At 37.1% G+C, this 18,456-nt stretch overlaps 1 protein-coding gene across 2 annotated transcripts in view; it reads right to left on the bottom strand.

The window, feature by feature from the left end:
- The window catches only part of SLC6A11 (solute carrier family 6 member 11), a 105,798-nt gene that overhangs the window by 40,379 nt on the left and 46,963 nt on the right, over positions 1 to 18,456 (bottom strand). For both annotated transcript variants that reach the window (XM_032995829.2, XM_032995830.2), the window contains exon 7: positions 13,803 to 13,937. In XM_032995829.2, coding sequence (XP_032851720.1) covers positions 13,803 to 13,937 — 135 coding nt within the window. The remainder of the gene's footprint in view (positions 1 to 13,802; positions 13,938 to 18,456) is intronic.

The raw sequence follows: 18,456 nt of genomic DNA, 5'->3' as shown, positions 1-18,456 counted from the left end.
TTTTGTTTTTTGTTTTTTTGTCTTTTCACAAAAAACCCCCATCAGTGACTGTTGGCTATATACTGACCTACAGAGCTACCATTGCTATTTAATGAACAGATCAGCCTTCTAAAGAGCATCACAAATACAATACAGTTCTCTGAAAAGCTACTCTAACTACTTAATTGTCTACAGTATCAGTGAAACTGTGGTCCAGCTTCCAATATCCACCAAGTACCTCTACTATAGTTCATTTATTTAAAAAAATATTTATTGCCTAAAGACCCGAAGGAAAAATGGAAAGTGTTTTTAAAATTCAACAGGAATGTCTCTAGAAATCCCTCAACTAAAGCCAGTATTTAATAAACGAATTAAAGCAGCTAAGTGACAACTTATTACCTATCATTCTGTTACACCAATAAATGCTTAATTGAAGACAGAATTAATTTCATGATGCCCACATAATAATCTAAACATTGCCCTTCACAAGTATAATAAAACCTAAATACTTAGGCAGAATAAAAAATAAGGACACAATGAAAAGTTAATTATCTTTTTAAAAGAGTAATCTCAAAACATAGAGAACTGAAACCTTGTGCAACATACCCCTTCAAATATTGGTACTGACAATACAGATCAACAATCCAAAATGACAAAGAAAGTATATAATTTTATTTTAATTTAATCACATTTTAGTCATTTAATCACTCAGCCTTCAACAAAGCTACAGATATTGATAATCCCATTCTAACTCAGCAAAAATTGCCCCACAAAACAGAAAAACCACATAGTTAATCGAGAACATTAACCACCTCTACTAAAACATCTTAAATCCTCTTTTCATCTGAGAACTGTCATTTGCTGTTTCGTATGACTTAAGACAATAGAATGGAAAGGATTCAACCTACTATCAAGACAGTCAAACACAAGCATTTTTTTTCACTTTGACTACTTACGTAGAAAAGATACACATTTGGATATAAATACATCACAAAGGCATGTCTACACTCAGTCAGTGCAAAGGTAGCCCACTGTCCTCTCTTAATTGTTGCCAAAACCTTATGCTTGGGGAAAGACTTCAGGAAACATTTACCAAACCAATAAATTCTAATTTCACCCTAGTTAGTTAAACTGTATCAAAATGCTGTATAACAACATATGTTCAAATGGCTGGAATACAATACAATGGAAATGCTCTCCAAAGGTGGCTTTATCCTTCCACTGTCTGCACAGGAAGCCTGGGGGTCCCACCACCTGTCCTACCCCTGCCACGTACCTTCTGGTCCTGGGTCACGGATAACCAGCAGGCTTTAAACTGTACTGCTCTGCCCCAAGAGTTCTCAGAGAAACTCTCAGGGCCAGAGCATCTTGGCCCTTGCCTTTGGTACAGCTTTGGTGTTTGGCACCCCACTTTCTGTCATTTTGTACAATCGAGTTCAAACTACAAACAAATATTTTTATCCAATTGGTTGAATGTAGAAGACAAGTAACAGAAAAGAGTCAAGGATACACAGAACTGTCTGCATGACAGCCCAAGGAAACACATGGAAATTAAAAGAAAATAAATGTCTTTAAGCAACAATTAAAACTAAATGGATGTGCCCCCATTATGTACAGCAAACCCAAAGGGGTTATAAGAAAAGGCTACACATTACTTGTCTTTCCCGGTCAAAAGAGAACAGCAATTCTAGGAAGCAAAAGTTTCCTCACAGCTAAACCTTGAGAATATCCATTCTGTGGCAGCACTGCTCAGTAGTATATTGAGCACTGCAGTTACCTCCTCAGTAAGTGTATGCCACAAATCCATACATATTTATTCGCTGCAGTCTTGAAGACTCCATATTCACAAACAGAAACTCTACTTCTTTGTCCTATCGCCTCTTCCTCCTCGAATTTCATCAATGATTAAGTACAGAGCAAGCATCAGTCATTAACTTAGGCATTTTATAGAATCGTATAATAATGAACTTAAGCTTTAAATTCGTCTCTCCCTATACTCTTAACTTGCATGCAAGTCAGAAGCCTCCAATCCTAAATATAATGGCCAGCTAGAGGTGGGAAGCCTTGTAGCATCTGCACTAGACAGCAAGCACTGCTCTCAATGGTGTGCTACCAAGACTCCCAGGAAGGAATTTAGTCTGGTACATAAGGGTAGGTAGACCAGCCATTGACTTGTTCTGCAGACTTGGACAAATCTGATTCTGTAGATGAATGTCCATGGCCATAGCTCTGCAACTGGCAGGGTACCATTGTGTTGATGCAAAGATGATAACTTGGTATGTACCATCTGACTATGTGTGTTGGACTTAATTACTCATGAACGGTAGCTGGAATTTGCTTGGAATCAGACCAAGAGCTTGGCACTTATCCAAGGTTATGTGCCAAGAATCTCTGAGATTCCTCTAGCAAGCTCAGAGCAACAATTTATCCAATCAATCTCAGATCTTAAATTTTTTTTTTTTTTTTTTTTTTAGCGTGGCGTTTTGGGTTTTCTGGTTGTTCTCAGTTACGAGTCACTGAGACTCCACCTGACAGTTTAAAGAAGCTCACATCACTAGGTAAGGGGCTAACAACACCACCCAGCTCCATAAGGGGCTCAACAGATATAAAAATCAGAATGAGTTCCCTACATAATTTTCATAAATAAATGCAAGGGGCAATAGAGAAAAGCAAAATACTAAAGCAAATTTGTTTTAGACCTTCAGGCATAAGCATGTAACCTCTTCCCTGTGATGTATTTGTCTCGGAGAAGTTAATTTAGGAAACAAACATTGTACTGTTGATATCCTAGGCTTATTCGAAATGCTTATCCAAAATGTTTAAAGAGCTGATGTGCTGGTAGGTATTTTTCCTCGTACCCAGACAGGAGCATGGGGTGATATATAGGTCATTCCAACCACAAATATCTTCGATGCTGTGTCTGTCCCTCAGAATCACTTCTTACATGTTCCCCCTCCACCTGAAGGATCATTTGCTTCTGCCTGATACCTCCAATCTACAGTACTTAGTCCAATAGGATGGAAAGATGACAAAAAGTGACTGCATTTTTGTTTATTTCTTACCATTTCCCACTCACTGCCAACTCATTTAGTCTTGCATTCTTCAACTCTATATTTTGGTAATATGTACCTTGCTCTTACTTTTACTCGCACCTGTTTGACTATGCAGCTAAAGTAAAAATTTAAGCCGGTATATATAAAAAATACCAAAAAAACACCTGTATTGGACCTAGAGAGAGTGCAAGATTAATATTTTACTATTTGTAGTTATGATTGACAGATTGAGTTCTCTAACAGGTGATTTAGTGACTATACATATCACCTTCTTGAGACCTAAACTACTTAAAAATCTGCAGATATGTGGAGTTATATAAATACAAAAATACAGTTATCAGTGATATACCAGTACTGAAAATCATTGCCTGCTCAGTCTCAAAATATCCAGGAGAGTAAAATAGCCCCTATGTTATTTCGCCTCTGCCTCATTCAGCCAAGCTGAGCCACCTGTCTCCGCTCTGGCTGTAGGGCTGTGGTCATTCCAAGCGCTCTACAGAATTACTGCAAAAAGGAATTTATGAGACTGATGTAAATGGTGGGTGACTGAACTACACTTCCAAGACACCTTTCCCTCTCCACTCACAGAAGAGGCAGCCAGCTACAAAGTCAGAACCTTGTTTACACATGCCAGTTATATATGTAGTGCTAAATATGACTCTGGACCATCTTATCTACTTTGTTGTGAAGATCAAGATACAGAATAGATAATTTTAACTTGTAATCCTTAATCATGTGCCACGTTTTCTGCCTTCCTCTGTAAGATACGAACTCACTGAAGGCTAGTGCCCCAATTATACTTTTTTTTCAGTACTTTAACTGCTGCAATCTTTCTCCACCTATGCTCTGGTCACCTTCATGGATGGATAAACAAGTTCATTTAGACCTCCAGGCTTGCAAAGTACCAGCTTTCACTATACCTTTTTGTGAACATCCCTCAGAGTCACCATGTTATCTTATTATTTTACACAGAGATTTAGAGTATTTTAAAAGCATGAGTTGTTTTTAGAGTGACAAGAACTGTATACCAAACTGGCAAATTTTAGTAAACAAACTACTCAACGTTCACTAAAATTTTACTGTGAGCCTAGTCCTGTTTGAAGAGAGTTGGGCAGTGCCAGATTCTGCCACAGAACTGGCAGAAACTTAAAGTAAAACTGAGTTCAAGATAGCAAAAACACTAGAATAAAAACATGCCATTGAGGAATTGTCTTCAGGACCTGCATTTCTTGAAACTAAGGGGCTACTGAAAGTATTGACATTGATCAAGTGTTTGATTTTGCAGAAGAATGAAGATACAGTTTAATTTACATTATTTGTAAATTTGTGTCAAAAAATAGAAACATTTGGTCAAAACCTAACTGGTTATTTTGAGAAGTCAAAAGTTATTTCTCTATTTTTAAATGAAGCATTTTATTTTTAATTCCTAAACAAGATTTTGTTTCAGAATGTAATAATAACAGTAAAAAGAATAAAGGAAAACACCTCTTTAAAATAAATACACTTCTTAAAGCTCTGGTCTGTGTGAAATGTTTTATGTTTGTTCTGCTAAGATATGAATATGTGAACACAGAACTTAAGTGCAAAATCACCAGGAACCAGATTCTTCCTCCCATTCTTTACAAATTCAGCTGCGCTTTCTTGATTCAAATGTTCTCTGAAAAGTTCACATGGGTTGACAATAAACAAATAAAAGATCGGTGAACTCATATCCCAAACTGCATCAACATCTGATGATTTCCTGCCAAGTTTGTAACAAATTTATTCCATGCCTCTCTCTCTGTGACAGTCAGATGCTTTCTTTCCTTATCCTTATTTACAGTCCTAAATTGAAGTAGCAGCTTTTGGTTGGCACTGGAGTGACAAAACACGTTATTGCCTCTGTTCTCTGATGACATAAAAAGATAGTCTTGCAGCCAGGATTTTGGTGCAAATGATCACAGAATGCACAGTTTATTTGAGCCTCAGTGTTTAAAGTAGCTGTCTATAAACATCCATATGGGAAAATATGTTAACACATGGAAATCTAAGACTGCGAAAAGAGTTAAGGAAGATATCTTTTATAATATTAATGGCTTTTGCAGGAATTCCTGTATTACGAAATTTTCTGGAATTTGACATTAATACAGGAATAAACTTACTTCTTAAAAGACTCTTATTTCAGGTAAAAGAAAATGAGCTATATCCCCAAGTCATGTAATGCACCACAGCAGAATCTGAAGTTAAGAAAATACATTGTCTATCCCACCCTGCCATTTATCTTCATGGGCAATTTTGATGATATAGCTTCAATGTGTATATATGCATGTGTGTGCATATAGACATTTTATGAAGCATAAGGAATAAACAAGTGTTCAATGCCAGGTCAAGTAGGCAACAATCAATACAGCTTCAAGAGCCCAAACATAAACTATACTAATAAAATGGACGTACTTTATCCATAAGGAAGGAATAGTCAACCGTTTAGCAGAGACATTCAGAGTAGAGAGCATCAAAAATTCACAGCTGCCAACGTACACATCTCCTCATCTTTCCAATTGCTCCCTGGATCTGGATCCTTGCTGTGAGCTGCCTGGAGCTGGTGACAGTTCATGATGGGAGAAGCAGCTTGTTTTCCCACATACATTAGGGCAGTGTGCCACCAACTGTCATCAGTCACCTCCCACCTTCTCCCAGCTTCCCTCTCCTTGCTTTCCGTCACTTTTTTTCTCCCTTTCCCACTTCCCTTGAAAATATAAATGCACTAGTGTGATACAAACTATATGCTAGTGGATACAAAAATCATGGTAGGAAGAGAGAAGAGCAGCAGTAAGGCATATGTAGTTGTAAGATGTCAGGACAGCTCACAGCTCAATGAAGTCCCCAACTTTTTTTATACCAGCCTGGAGGAAGGCACCTTTTCTGTTCCTTTCTGCCGCCTCCTCATTTTGCATTTCCATTAGTTCAGAGAGTGCTTTCAGGGGAGAACTTCAGTACCAACCTCCTCTAGGCTACTTCTGAGGAAAAAATGTGTGTGAACCCAGCTTTTACAGTGTGAAGTGTAAAAGCCTTAGATAGAGACCTTCCCAGGCTCACAGCCAACCGCTACAGCATTGCACCTCTCCGATGGTAGTTTGCGGGGTGTACACAATACACTTTGGACATTACTACTTTTATGCAGATGTTTGCCCAGCCTCCTTTTTGTTGGATTGCTTTGAGAATTCAAATGTTATTCTAGTTCTAGGACAGAAATATAAAGCCTCAACACTGTCTGGGGGATTAGAAAACATTTTTTGTACAGGTCTTCAAAGAATAATTTTTAGGAGCACTCGATTTTTTGAAGAGTAAGTAGATTTTGCTGCAAGCTGCTCATCATTCCACTAGTGTAGTAAGCTTTTCTTTTTCTTTTTTTCCCTCATTCCTCTGGAATAACAGGATTAACAATAATCCTGTTAGCAATTCTTAAAATAACTGTATATTTCCAGAGCCTCTATTTGTATGGCTTCATATAACCACATGTGACTCTCCCAGAAATAGTGTGGAATATTTATTTGCTTCATTTACTGACTATCTTCACTGTGCACAAGGTCCCTTATTATTATTCCCTCATTAATATCCATACATCACTTAGTATGTTTTGTACCAAATTTTAATTTCAGCTGAAACTAATTTTTAACAACAGTTTTTCTCTTGCTAGGAGACTTGGCTTCTAGAGCAGCTGACAGGCTGGAGTATTCACAATTCCTTAGATGTTCCTGAGAATGTTAATTAATTTATGCACAAAATGGCTCTTCAAGTTTATCTAGGACTTCTTTTCAGGTGCCATCATTGTCAACAGGGAGAAATCTCTCCCTTCTATGCCAATCCACTGAGCTAATGTGTGGATCCTGTCTCCCTCCAGTGGCATATCGCACTAGCCATAAAGTCTAATATTAAAGTGCAATTAGAGCTTCCCTGAAACTTGGATGATGTCTCTCCATTGCCAAGGTTGCTAAGGGGTTGCAGGAATAGCTGGAAGAGATTTCATGTGGCCTAGAAGCCCCAGGGAAATTACAAAATGACCCCATTCTTTCAACAATTCTCTTCTAACTGCCAAAACCTGCTGTTGCCTGCTCAGCTCGCAGTTGCTTGTGTAGCAATAACAAGAAACACAAGGAAAAACCATGGGGAGAAGGAGGCAAACTATTTGTTCAGGGCTTTAAATAACTCTCCAGATCAATAACTGGACTTGTGAAACCACATTTTCTACACAAAAATTAGTAGTCACAATATTATGCTGTTGAAAATAGAGTTGTATATTGAGGTATAAAAAGGTATGTCACGTTCACTCATATATACCAACAGTTTAGCAATGACGTATGCAATTTAGATTCTGCCTTTTCCACAGCATACTTAAATATAACTAAAACCTTTGCACAATGGAATGACTTGTGTGGTGAATAAATACTAATCTGTCCCATGCATCTCAGAGAGTAATTTTTTGTCATAGGAGAAGACCCTGAATGTTTTCATCCCATGCTTTTTGAAATGTATGTGCCCAATCGCTACAGCGCAGATTCACTGCAAAAGAGCAGTATGTATGTTCCTTTGAGCAAGGGAAATGAAATGTGCTCCCAAGCTTGTCTTCAGTCTTTTTTTTTTTTTTGGGGGGGGGGGGGGGGGGGGATATGGGATTAGTATCCATCCCAGGAGTGATTTATGGCTTTGTTAAATACCTCTGCCCTTTCAGCAAGACAGAAATTTGTCGGTCTTCCTGTTCTCTAAAACAACATAAAGAATTTGTAATGAAAAACCCATAGTACATAGTAAAATGATATAGTTCCTCACTGTGGAGATCATAAACTGCATTGTAGGGAAAAATGTTTCTAAACATTGTATCAGTCTATATCCTGTGCTTACCTTGCAATTTAAAATCTCAGCAATTGGTAATGATGGCGCAAACAGCAGACTTTGAGAAGAACTAATTCTTCTTCGAGTTTAAATTTTTAAAGTTTGGGTAGGGGATTACTACTAAACAGCAACATGAGAGCCTCACAATCAGCAGCAATACTTTTCCTTTCCCAGAAAGAACAATTTGAAATTTAGTTTCCATATCAAATGAACAAATATTGTTTAAAGATGTATGCATAAAGTGGGAGTTGTAGTTATATAGATAGTAAATTCACTAAGGCTTTTCATAGCTATGGCCCTTGTATGAATTTCTGGCATTTCACTCCTTTAAATTTACTGCAACTCACATGTGTGTGCATTGCAACTGTCTGGTTCAGAAATCGAATACCTGATGAAGAAAACACTACATAGAATAGGAAGAAATTGGTAGGAAAAAGATTAAATTCCATAGTTGTTAACAGAACTGCATTAGTGTCATGGGAACTGGACATCTTCCTCCTCTCAATATCACTATTTTTTCTCAGTTAATTGTTTTGGGTTTTTTAAATAGCTACATGAGCTCTTATAACCGTCAAAAATGCAGTCAGTTGCTGAAAGCATTACTGGACATAGCGGTATTAAAAGACTGGTAAGGTTTAGGACACGTGACTTGCCTCTGAACCCTATATCCAAGTACTACACTTAAAAACTAGGCTTACCACCCAGGACTGAACGCATCCCATGAAGTAAGTTCATCATTAGACTGCAAGTTTCTTAATTGTCACATTGCAAACAAATAAAAGCTTAAAAAAATTCTCCAGCAATTAGATATCATTAAATTTCCAACATATGAAAATTGCCAGGTTTAAATTTTAAGGTTCAGTATGCTTAGATAGATACAGTACAGACCTAAAATCCACTACTCAGGAATCTGTACAGTTCCCTTGATTTTTTGAGCATGAAACCACTCAAAAATTAAACTACAGTTTCTTCTACAATATTTTTTTATCGAAAGAAAACAGAGCCCTAACACTCCTGCTTAAATGCAATTGTTCCTCCACTTTCAAAGCTAGGAGAGAATTTTTATTTCCTCCTGCCTTTGAAAACACATGTTTCATTCGGCCTCAAGGTGGCGATACAATTGTGATAGTTGCTTGCCTCCAAGGCTGCATGGACTAAAACGGAATCGATCTGAGTTACTACTTCCACTGCTAAAAAGAGAGTTCTTGGTAAAGAATCAGAGCGGTATTACTGCTGCAGCTCTCATAGCTGAAACAGCTCTGCATTATTAAACATTGGGAATAAAAAGATAAGGGAAGATAAATTCTCGGATACTTTCCCAGTTTGGATTTTGAGAACAGGATTTAAGAAATTATTATCACTACACCCATACAGTATTCCCAAATGTGTCTCACATGTATGCATATTATAATTATCCTAATTGGATAACAACTGTTTACAGGTTTGGTGAGTAGCATCTTTTTTAAAAGTATAGTTTTATGTATATACTCAAACATACTAGGATGATGTTAAGGAAAGAGTGAAGAACTAGCAAAATAAACTCATACCTACCTGAAAATTAAGGAGTATGTAATGAAAATTATAATTTTCAGGGAAAAAAAAAAAAGTCATGTGCATTTATTCTAAGTGATTTTCTACCAAAGAAAGTGTTTTCCCTAAAACAGATATATTAAAATGTTCTTTTTCTCTATAAACACACAGACCATGAAAACTTAGCCTAAATGCCACACAGAAAAATGCTGGATGAAAGGAATTTTTGAGACAGAAGGCAATGTAATGAAAAGAGTAATATTTGTACTATAAGACTTATCTAGTATAAGGGTTTTTTCAGGTTAAATTGATGCTCATTGCTGTGCATTCAAGTCTTTGTACTTATTTTTAAGAAGGGCAAGAAGGAAGATCCAGTGAGGTACAAGTCAGCCAATCAAATTTCAGTGCCAAGGGAATTTATTTGAAAAGTTCTTCTGGAGGCCATTTTCAAATTGGGTGGAGTACCCATTGCTGGAGTACCCACAGGGAACATCTGGAAGCTCTGTGCAGTCACCTGGGGCTACCTAATACTCTCATAGCTGAGCTACTAGAAGTGAATTGTAGAAACATTTCTGCCATCAGAAATGTTATTGCAATTTTAACACTTTCCCATAACAAATAAAAGATCAGAGAAATTTAAAATCAATCCTAACTGTGATGGCTCAGATTTTCATGTACCTTATATGTAATTTGCCCTGTCAGTCATTTATCATGCTTAACATTCACATGTGAGTATATGCAAGCTGTACTCTTTTCACATAGAAATGTATTTTCATGTGCAATTCAGTCTCAAAGCCCAGAATAATTAAATTTGTTCAAGTGTTTGGTAAGCACCAACTATTCAGAGAGTTCAATTCTGACTATGTTGACATGTTCACCCCTGCAGATGCTATAATTAATATATTCATTAAAACAATACATAATTTAAAAAAAACAAACAAAAAAAAACAAACGTAACTCAGCCAGTTATTAGCATAAAAGCACACAATAAAAAAGAAAGATTTATTTTTATTTTATCCTCATTTTAAGAATCCACTGCTACAGCAGGGTTTAAATTTGCATGAGTGTATTTTCCAGATCACTGACCATAATATTACTCCTCGATCCATCAAACTGGTATGTCTGCTGATCCCTAATTGAATTAACCTCTTCCATGCACAAATGTTTGGAAAATCCCATTATGAAGAACCAAATGTTTTCCCCATAAAGGAGCAGTGAGTACCACACACATGCACAATTACATATTAAGTGATTTAAAACTGTTGAGGGACAACCAGAACTATATTCTGAGTCAGACTTGCAGACAAGAAGCATAACAATCCTATTAACTTTGCAAAATACTTTTTTGTGTGTGAGTTATAACTCAGAAAAGACCCCACATCTAAGCTGTAAACAGCACCTGTATCATCCAGACTGGGGTAGAGGGACATATTTCAAGCCAATTTGAGCATGAAGGCTACAGAGACCTTACTGTTGATGAAACAAAGCATTTCTGAAGCTTGAATATAGTACTCCACTATTATAACAAAAAGTGATTGGTATGAGCTCTACAGATACACAGGATAAAAGATGGCATTTTCAGACCAAGAGGATTCAGTCTGCTGAAAAGATAGAATATAAAAAATGAAATAGAGAACACAGCACTTGAAAGCTAAGAGGAACTGAAAAGACAGATGAATAGCTGCTTAGAAAACTATAACGAACCATGGAATGCAAATTACACAAAGACAAAAGATTCAAGAACTTCAAACTAAAGTGAGCCTTGAAGAGAAACTTAATTTATTTAATCCACAGTAAACATAGTTGGTACTGTGGTTCTAACATGGCTGTCCTAATACAGACACAGTAGTCTCCCTGGAACATTATTTAAACAGACCTCCGACTGCAGAGGAAAACAACTTCTGCTAGTACACATGCATTATGCTTTGATATTGTGGAGTAAATACAAATGAACAAGAGTAAAGATGAAAACTGGAAGAACAAATGTCAAGGTTACTTCAGTTGTCCTATACTGCTTTTTGGCAAAAGTCTCTAGAACAAATTGAGAAGAGGTTTATGGAATAGCTTCTTTTGATGCAAAAATTTACAGTTTTGAACATTATTAAGTTCTACATTTGCATAAAATGGAAAAGACCAATATACCTATCTTGATATCAATTAAAAATTGCAAGAAAGCTGAACCGAGTCCATTTTACCTTTCTCTTTTTTGAAAAATAACAAGTTGTACCAAATTATATTTTTAAGATTAAGAAGCTAAACTTCCTTTATTTCTTAAAAAATAGACCAGAGATCCCAACCATAACTCCAAAATCTTTCTTCAAAAGTTGAATCGATTGGTCTCAGCAAAATACTTCAATTTCACTGAAAGCGTTTTCTCAACACAAAAGTAATTCTCTAAAACCATTTCATCACGCGTACTACCATTAAATTGCCTGTAGCAGTGCTCACAATCTCTATTATGGTCCATTCTACCTCAGCTTCTTTCCTAGAGATACAGTACGGAGGCAGAGTGTGGCACTGTGTCAGTTAAAGCCTCGCTGACCCGGAGCAGGAAGCTGGCTCTCCCTTGAGCCTTCCCCAGAGACGTTCTACATCAGCTGAGCTGTACGTGTGGGACAGGCACACACATGCACGCGTGTCTTTTAAGTGCTTTGTGCTTCACAGACTGCTTAGACTAATACTGTGTGCTTTTGAAATCGTCATGGCAACGATGTAGTTCTTTACAAATGGAAACAAGATAGTAAATAGGCATAAAAACCCCCCTTGTAGCCTGACAAGAACATTGCTTAAGCTTGCGTGCCCTCCCTCAATGACAAACAGAAGCAAGGGTGTCCGTGGCACGTGGGAAATCCACAGGCAGGGCACAATCCTGTTAGCAGGCCTCAGGCAGGGCCGGGGTCCCCGCTAAAGCAGCAGAATTGCCCCCGGTTCCCGCTGGGCCCACGACTTGGCCGCTGGAGGAACCCTCACAGTGCACTGAACACTTTTTGTTAATGCATTGGGTAACTTTAGCTGTCGGAACCACAGGGCGGGCTGAAACAGTGGCTAAGACTGGACAAAATAAAGAGATGCCATCCATGTTCTCTGATAAAGGTGCAACAGCCAAATGTGTTTCTGCTAGAATGAGTTAAGACACATGGGGTGCACCTGAAATTAGCCTGGCTTGCCACAGTTACTACAGTGAGAGTCTGTTATGTGTTGCAAACAGGTAACTGGGAGTGTGCCAGAGAATCCTGTTGCTTTCCTCTGTTACTGTGCTAATTTCCCAGGTGAACCGAGGCCACCTCTAAGCAAGCTAGCCCTTGGAAGTCCATAGCACATCGCTGACATTTTAACACCACTTTCACAACTCTTCTTTCACTTCACATCTATGCTGACACAGAACGATGGAAACATTATTGAATTGAAAAGTGGCAACATAATTAAATTTTCATCTAAAATTTTCAATATTTTTATCTTTTTTTTTTCTATAGAAATATTATTTGTTTGAAGTGAACTTTACATGAGTCAGTCATTTCAGACACTTCAAGGAAATAACTTGAAGGGTCCTCTCTCTATTGTATTCTGCAACAAAATACACCCTTTCAGTAAGCAGAGGTTAAAAAACAATTATGCTGACACATTTTCAATAAGCAGATTTAAAAACATAGTTTTGACAACTATACCCAAACTTCCTTTCTATCTCCATCTCAGGATCCATTTAATATTGTAATAGCCTTAGGAGTAGCACTGTATAATGCCTTTTACATTACCAAACCAGATAAATAAAATGCTGTCTGCAACCTTTCAGCTTGTGTCATTTTCCCTCTTCAATATCAGACAAATGATATATAACAGCTGTATTATTGTACTCATCTGTCACTAAAAAAAAAAAAATCAACTTAATCCAGTGTTTCCATGTTCAACTCTACTCTGGAAAAAACAAAAAAGACAGAGTTCCTTGTTTGAGTACTTCATTGCTCCTTGACTTCATATAGACACTTCTCCTTCAAAGACAGCAATCATCTGAATGATTAATTTCTCTACCAATCTTGACTGAGATTTAGATCTGGAATGAGCAGAGATCCAAAAAATGGATAATTCTCCATTAAGTTTATTGTTGTTGAACCAGTGGAAATCCTCTTGCCCCTCAGTGGCAGAAGCAGCAGCTGCAGCTGAACACTTCTGAAAATTCTGCTTTATCAAGCAAGGTAATTTTCTACTAAAGGGATAATATATTCCAACACATGTAAGCAGTGATTACTTTAAAGGCTTAATCTCTAACAATTAACAACTATCCAGCAATCACCTGTATGCAAACTTTTACATCAAGACATTCTTGCAGTTTTTTACAGTCAGAGAGGAAAATAAATACATGGACCATGATCCTACCTGTGGGTCAGACAGTCGAGAAAGGTCAGGGTACAAGTAAAATTTTATCCCCTCAGAAGCACCTGGTAACGTTACTCCACGAATCAGAAGAATCATCAACATGATATAGGGAAATGTGGCTGTTACATATACAACCTAGTGAAAAGAAGCAAACATTAGAAAAATGTTTTCTTCCAACTACAAAAAACCCACCTAATTTTCACATCCATTTTGTTATTAGATTAAAAAAAAAAAAGAAAAAAAAAATCATTTTCTGGAGAGAAAGTGCTATTGATGCCTTTATTCATGTGAATTTTGTCTTCCAATCATATTCCCTTCTGAACTATTTATGTCTTGTAGGAAAGGTCAACATTTTTTATAGAGATTAGGAAGTTCTCTTTAAGTATATTAATTACTCTGTGTGACAGGTGACCAGACATTATAGTATAGTGTACCTGTGCACTATGCCATATACTATTCCAAACATAGATACAGGGAAACTGACTCATAATAGCAAGAAATCAATTACATTATATTATATGCACTATATAACAACATATGCAATGAATTCTCAGTCACCTAGCAATTACTAAACTGTCATTTCATCAGACTGCTTTGCCTGCATGTCTATGTGTAAGGAATAAACATTTCATCAAGCCTAAATGTTAAATGTTATGCATACCTCCTTGCGATTTGCTATAGTACCCTTACATTGCAAAGCACCTTCAAACAAAATTTCTGAAGTGCTCAAGCCCAGCAATTTCTGTTTCCACATATATGGCCAAATTTTTGTTTCAGAAATCAGTTTGCTCTGTGCACATGAAGCAACTGAGTTTTTATGGAAACCTGCAAGAAGTCACGTTTTCCAGAGCAAAAATTGAGCAGATTTGATCTCATTTTACAACCACAAACCTGAGAGCAGTATAGAGCTATTAAAACTTAGAGATGAATTAAAAGACAAATTCCATGTCACTATAAATATTTCTCTTAAATAATAATATACCTTAAACTTAACTATAATTCTCTATAGGTATTTCTGCCTGTGTAGAGTAGGCATAAAATATCCAAGTATGAGATTATACTCTTACACATCTGCCTTACACAAGTCAAAATTACCTAACAAACCACAAGAATGGGGGAAATCACTTGGTTAAAAATACAACCTGTATAGCCCTCAATTATTAATTTTAAATTCAAAAGTTTATTATCTGTCTCATGCCTTCATAAATTAAAGAGCTACATCAGAGAATGCACTCATGAAAGTATTCTCAGAGACATTTTCATGACTAATAAACTGAAATTTGATTTTGAGACCATGCTAGGTATTTAACCTCAAACATGAAATCATCTCATGTGTGCCTCAGCTGGTACACTCAGAAATGGAGGAACTTAAAATTACATGGCAGATCTTCAAATATGTCCAATTGCCCAAGACATGTTTAGACACTTCATTCTCACTGGCCTTAACAGGAGGTTAGCATCTATATATCTTCCAGCTGTCTTATCCCTGTTGAAAATACAAACCATGATTTTACCAGGAAATGGAGACAACCGTTATACTCCTATAGGTTTCAGAAACCTGTACTGATGAGTTCATAGGTCAATAAATGCAAAATAGAAAGCTTTATCCCAGTGCTTGCACTTATTATAATTGACTATTAGTGGAAATGCAAACTGATATGATTGACTGAGTTCAAATAGACCTTGTCTCAAAAACACTGCTCTTCACACTTAGGTTGCAAATAAAAATGGATCATCAGTTAATGAGAAGAAACACACTGAATGGACATAGTCCTGCTCTGAGTCTTATATTGGGTGGAAAGGATGGAGTAGCCAGCAAATGATTTTCATGTTTCTGTATTTAATTCTTTGCCAGCTATTTTTCTCTACATCTTTTAAATCAATAGTTTCTTTTAATAGAGGATAGTCAGCAGACATATACATTTGATGACATGGAAGGTATTGCACCTGAGTATCTGTTATAACATTAAAGAATAACATTTCATTGCATCATGCTTCATTAACTATACTAGTTTGCAGCCTGCTATCTTGCTCATTCTGCCACTGCCTTCAAACATTTTATGTCAGTAAACAGATTGCAATTTTGTAGAGGCAGGTTTCTTTCCAGGTTCCTCTGGGTGTATTTCCTCACTCAGCTCCACCAAGGAAGAGCTGAAACATCTCATCCCTGTGCCCAAGAGAGGTCAGGTACAGGTACCCATGTACAGCCTGTAATCCCTCAGCAGCCATCCAGGCTTGTAGTTACACTTCACAGTTTTCTGTTTGATTTTCTGAATGCCTTCCACAGTCCACCCACACCTATTTACATTATTGTGAGTACTAGAACCACAACCTCTAGCATATTTTTTAGTCATGAGGGTAGTTGTGCCTCAGCTTGAGAGGAATGAGGACTCTACTTCTTTTCTGGTTACCATGCAGAAAGAGGATATAAATAGAGCACAATTGGCTCAATACTTCTGGCAATAAATATGAATGCAGATATCCAGAGCAACAGTGAAAGTGATACCAGGGAAGCACGTGTGGGAAAGATACACCCTTCCTGAGTTGATTGACATTGTTGACAATTTATGGGTGTTAATGCTCATACAGCTAATGAGGCTGCTAAGATTGCAAGCTTCTCTTGTACTGCAACAGGTATGTGTATTGTGTTCAGAGAGAGGAGAGAAGGCCACCACTTGTAGGGGGGCGTTCAAGTCTCCCAGTATGGTGAACCACTTAATTCTGTTGCATCCAGTGCATCAGCTGCTCATTTTATCACATTTCTCAAAAGCTCATGAAGCAAGGGAGGATGGGGCCTTTTGGAAATCAAATGTCATTATTAGTATCATCATCACATCTGTAGGCATTAAAAGTTTCCTGAATTGTTTTCTTTTCTTTCAACACATCAAACCTCTCTGAATATAAATGTGAACACAACTGTTTCTAATTACACTGCATCCTGTTTTAATTGACTTTAATTGCTTGGTATATTAATTTGCATTCCAATGCTCAAAATGCTTTTTTTAAACCCTTGTCAGAGCAATGCCAGTGTTTAAGCAGTTGGAAACAAAATCAAAATTTCTGGCATGTTAGTTTTTGCACCAAGTTCTCCTATTACAATATAATTGAAAGATAAATTTACAAAGCTATTTAGACATACAAGGATGTGGAAAGGCACCTACTGGGACATCTAACAGCTCTTAAGCATACTTAGGTGCTTAACTGGAAGTATATTAAGACCAAAGATCCTAAGAATAGATATTTCATTGACTGTCATGAGTTTTAAGTACAAAAGCATTGAAAGTAAGTTCACTACCAAGTACTGGAACTTTAGATGCCAAGATCTTAAGAAACTTAGATGTCTATATCACTCAAGGTTAGTTATAAAGATATCCAGGTATCTATGCAATGATTTCATGAGTAAGGCACCATAAAGATCTTGATAACTGGACTAGCTGCTAGTTTGCATCTTTTCATACCTAAGTATCTTTAAAGCATAAATATGGTGCATAGGTTCAAATTTGGCTATTGGGACTGCTGAGCTTCTTGTCCTAAATGAGAAGGTGTTTTTCTGAACATTCTGCAGAGGTTCAAGTAAAGGTAACTTGGCCTGTGAGAAAATGTAGAAGAAATACATGATAAATCTGTTGAGAATAAGGGAGAAGCCCTGCATGCAATGAATTGAGCCACATTCCCACAGATATCTAAAAGCCTAAAAATGGATTTCTCTGGCTACAGCTACTACAGAACATACCAGCCTGACGTTCACACAGTACCTCACAGCAGCTCCTTAGCAGGGTGTGTCATGAACAGGAAAGTAGTGAACTTTAATCTTGTGCTTGGCTCTTGCTGAGAACATAACTGAACTGGAATTCAATGAACAAAATATAACTTTCTGAAGCTAGGAAGTTGAGGGAATTCTTTCCTGCAAGTTGTGATGTTTGAGCTTGTTTGCACTATAGTGAATCTGTTGTATTTTATAAATGGAATAAAAGTGTTTAATTTCACTTGATCCTTCAGAAAATTACTGACTTACTAATCCCCTTCCCCTAAAGTCCTCTATCGCGCCCTTAGGCTATAAACACAAGTAGTATCAATGTAAGAACTGCCAGCAATTTGCCTGAACCCAGTATTAGAAGAGCTATAAGACCTGTCCCCACACCCTGATCATCCTTATCTTCCAGCATATTGGCCTGTCATTTATCTTATTTATTTAGTTGACACTGTGACCACAGAAAACTAGATTGACACCACTGACTTCCTTTGTTAAGAGGAGACTGCTGAGCAATCTTCAGATCTCAGTGACATACAAGGTTTGTCTACACAGGACAAATAAAAGAAAATTATGCCCAAACTGCAGTACACTTCTGTGTGAAGAAACAGCTTGGGAACCAAAATTTTACCACCTGAGTGATACGACAGGGAAAAGAATCACTTTTATCCTGCTTTACAGTGTTGATGCAGAAGGATGTATTAGTACAACTATAGAAATATAATTATCTTACCACTGTCTGGCAGCTCTGATGTCTTTGTAGACACACCCAGATATTACCAATTTGGACATGATTTCTGTCAAAATTTTAAAAGAAGAGTCCTACATGCCACAGTTAACCCAGACATCTTGGTTCTACTAACATTTTTCCAGTTTTATAAATTCTAACTTCCTAAATGTTAA

Source organism: Tyto alba, unplaced genomic scaffold (genome assembly GCF_018691265.1).
Source record: "Tyto alba isolate M040663 unplaced genomic scaffold, T.alba_DEE_v4.0 Super-Scaffold_49, whole genome shotgun sequence".
Taxonomy (NCBI): domain Eukaryota; kingdom Metazoa; phylum Chordata; class Aves; order Strigiformes; family Tytonidae; genus Tyto; species Tyto alba.
Note: the sequence above shows the minus strand (reverse complement) of the source record. Positions and strands in the feature narration are given on the sequence as shown.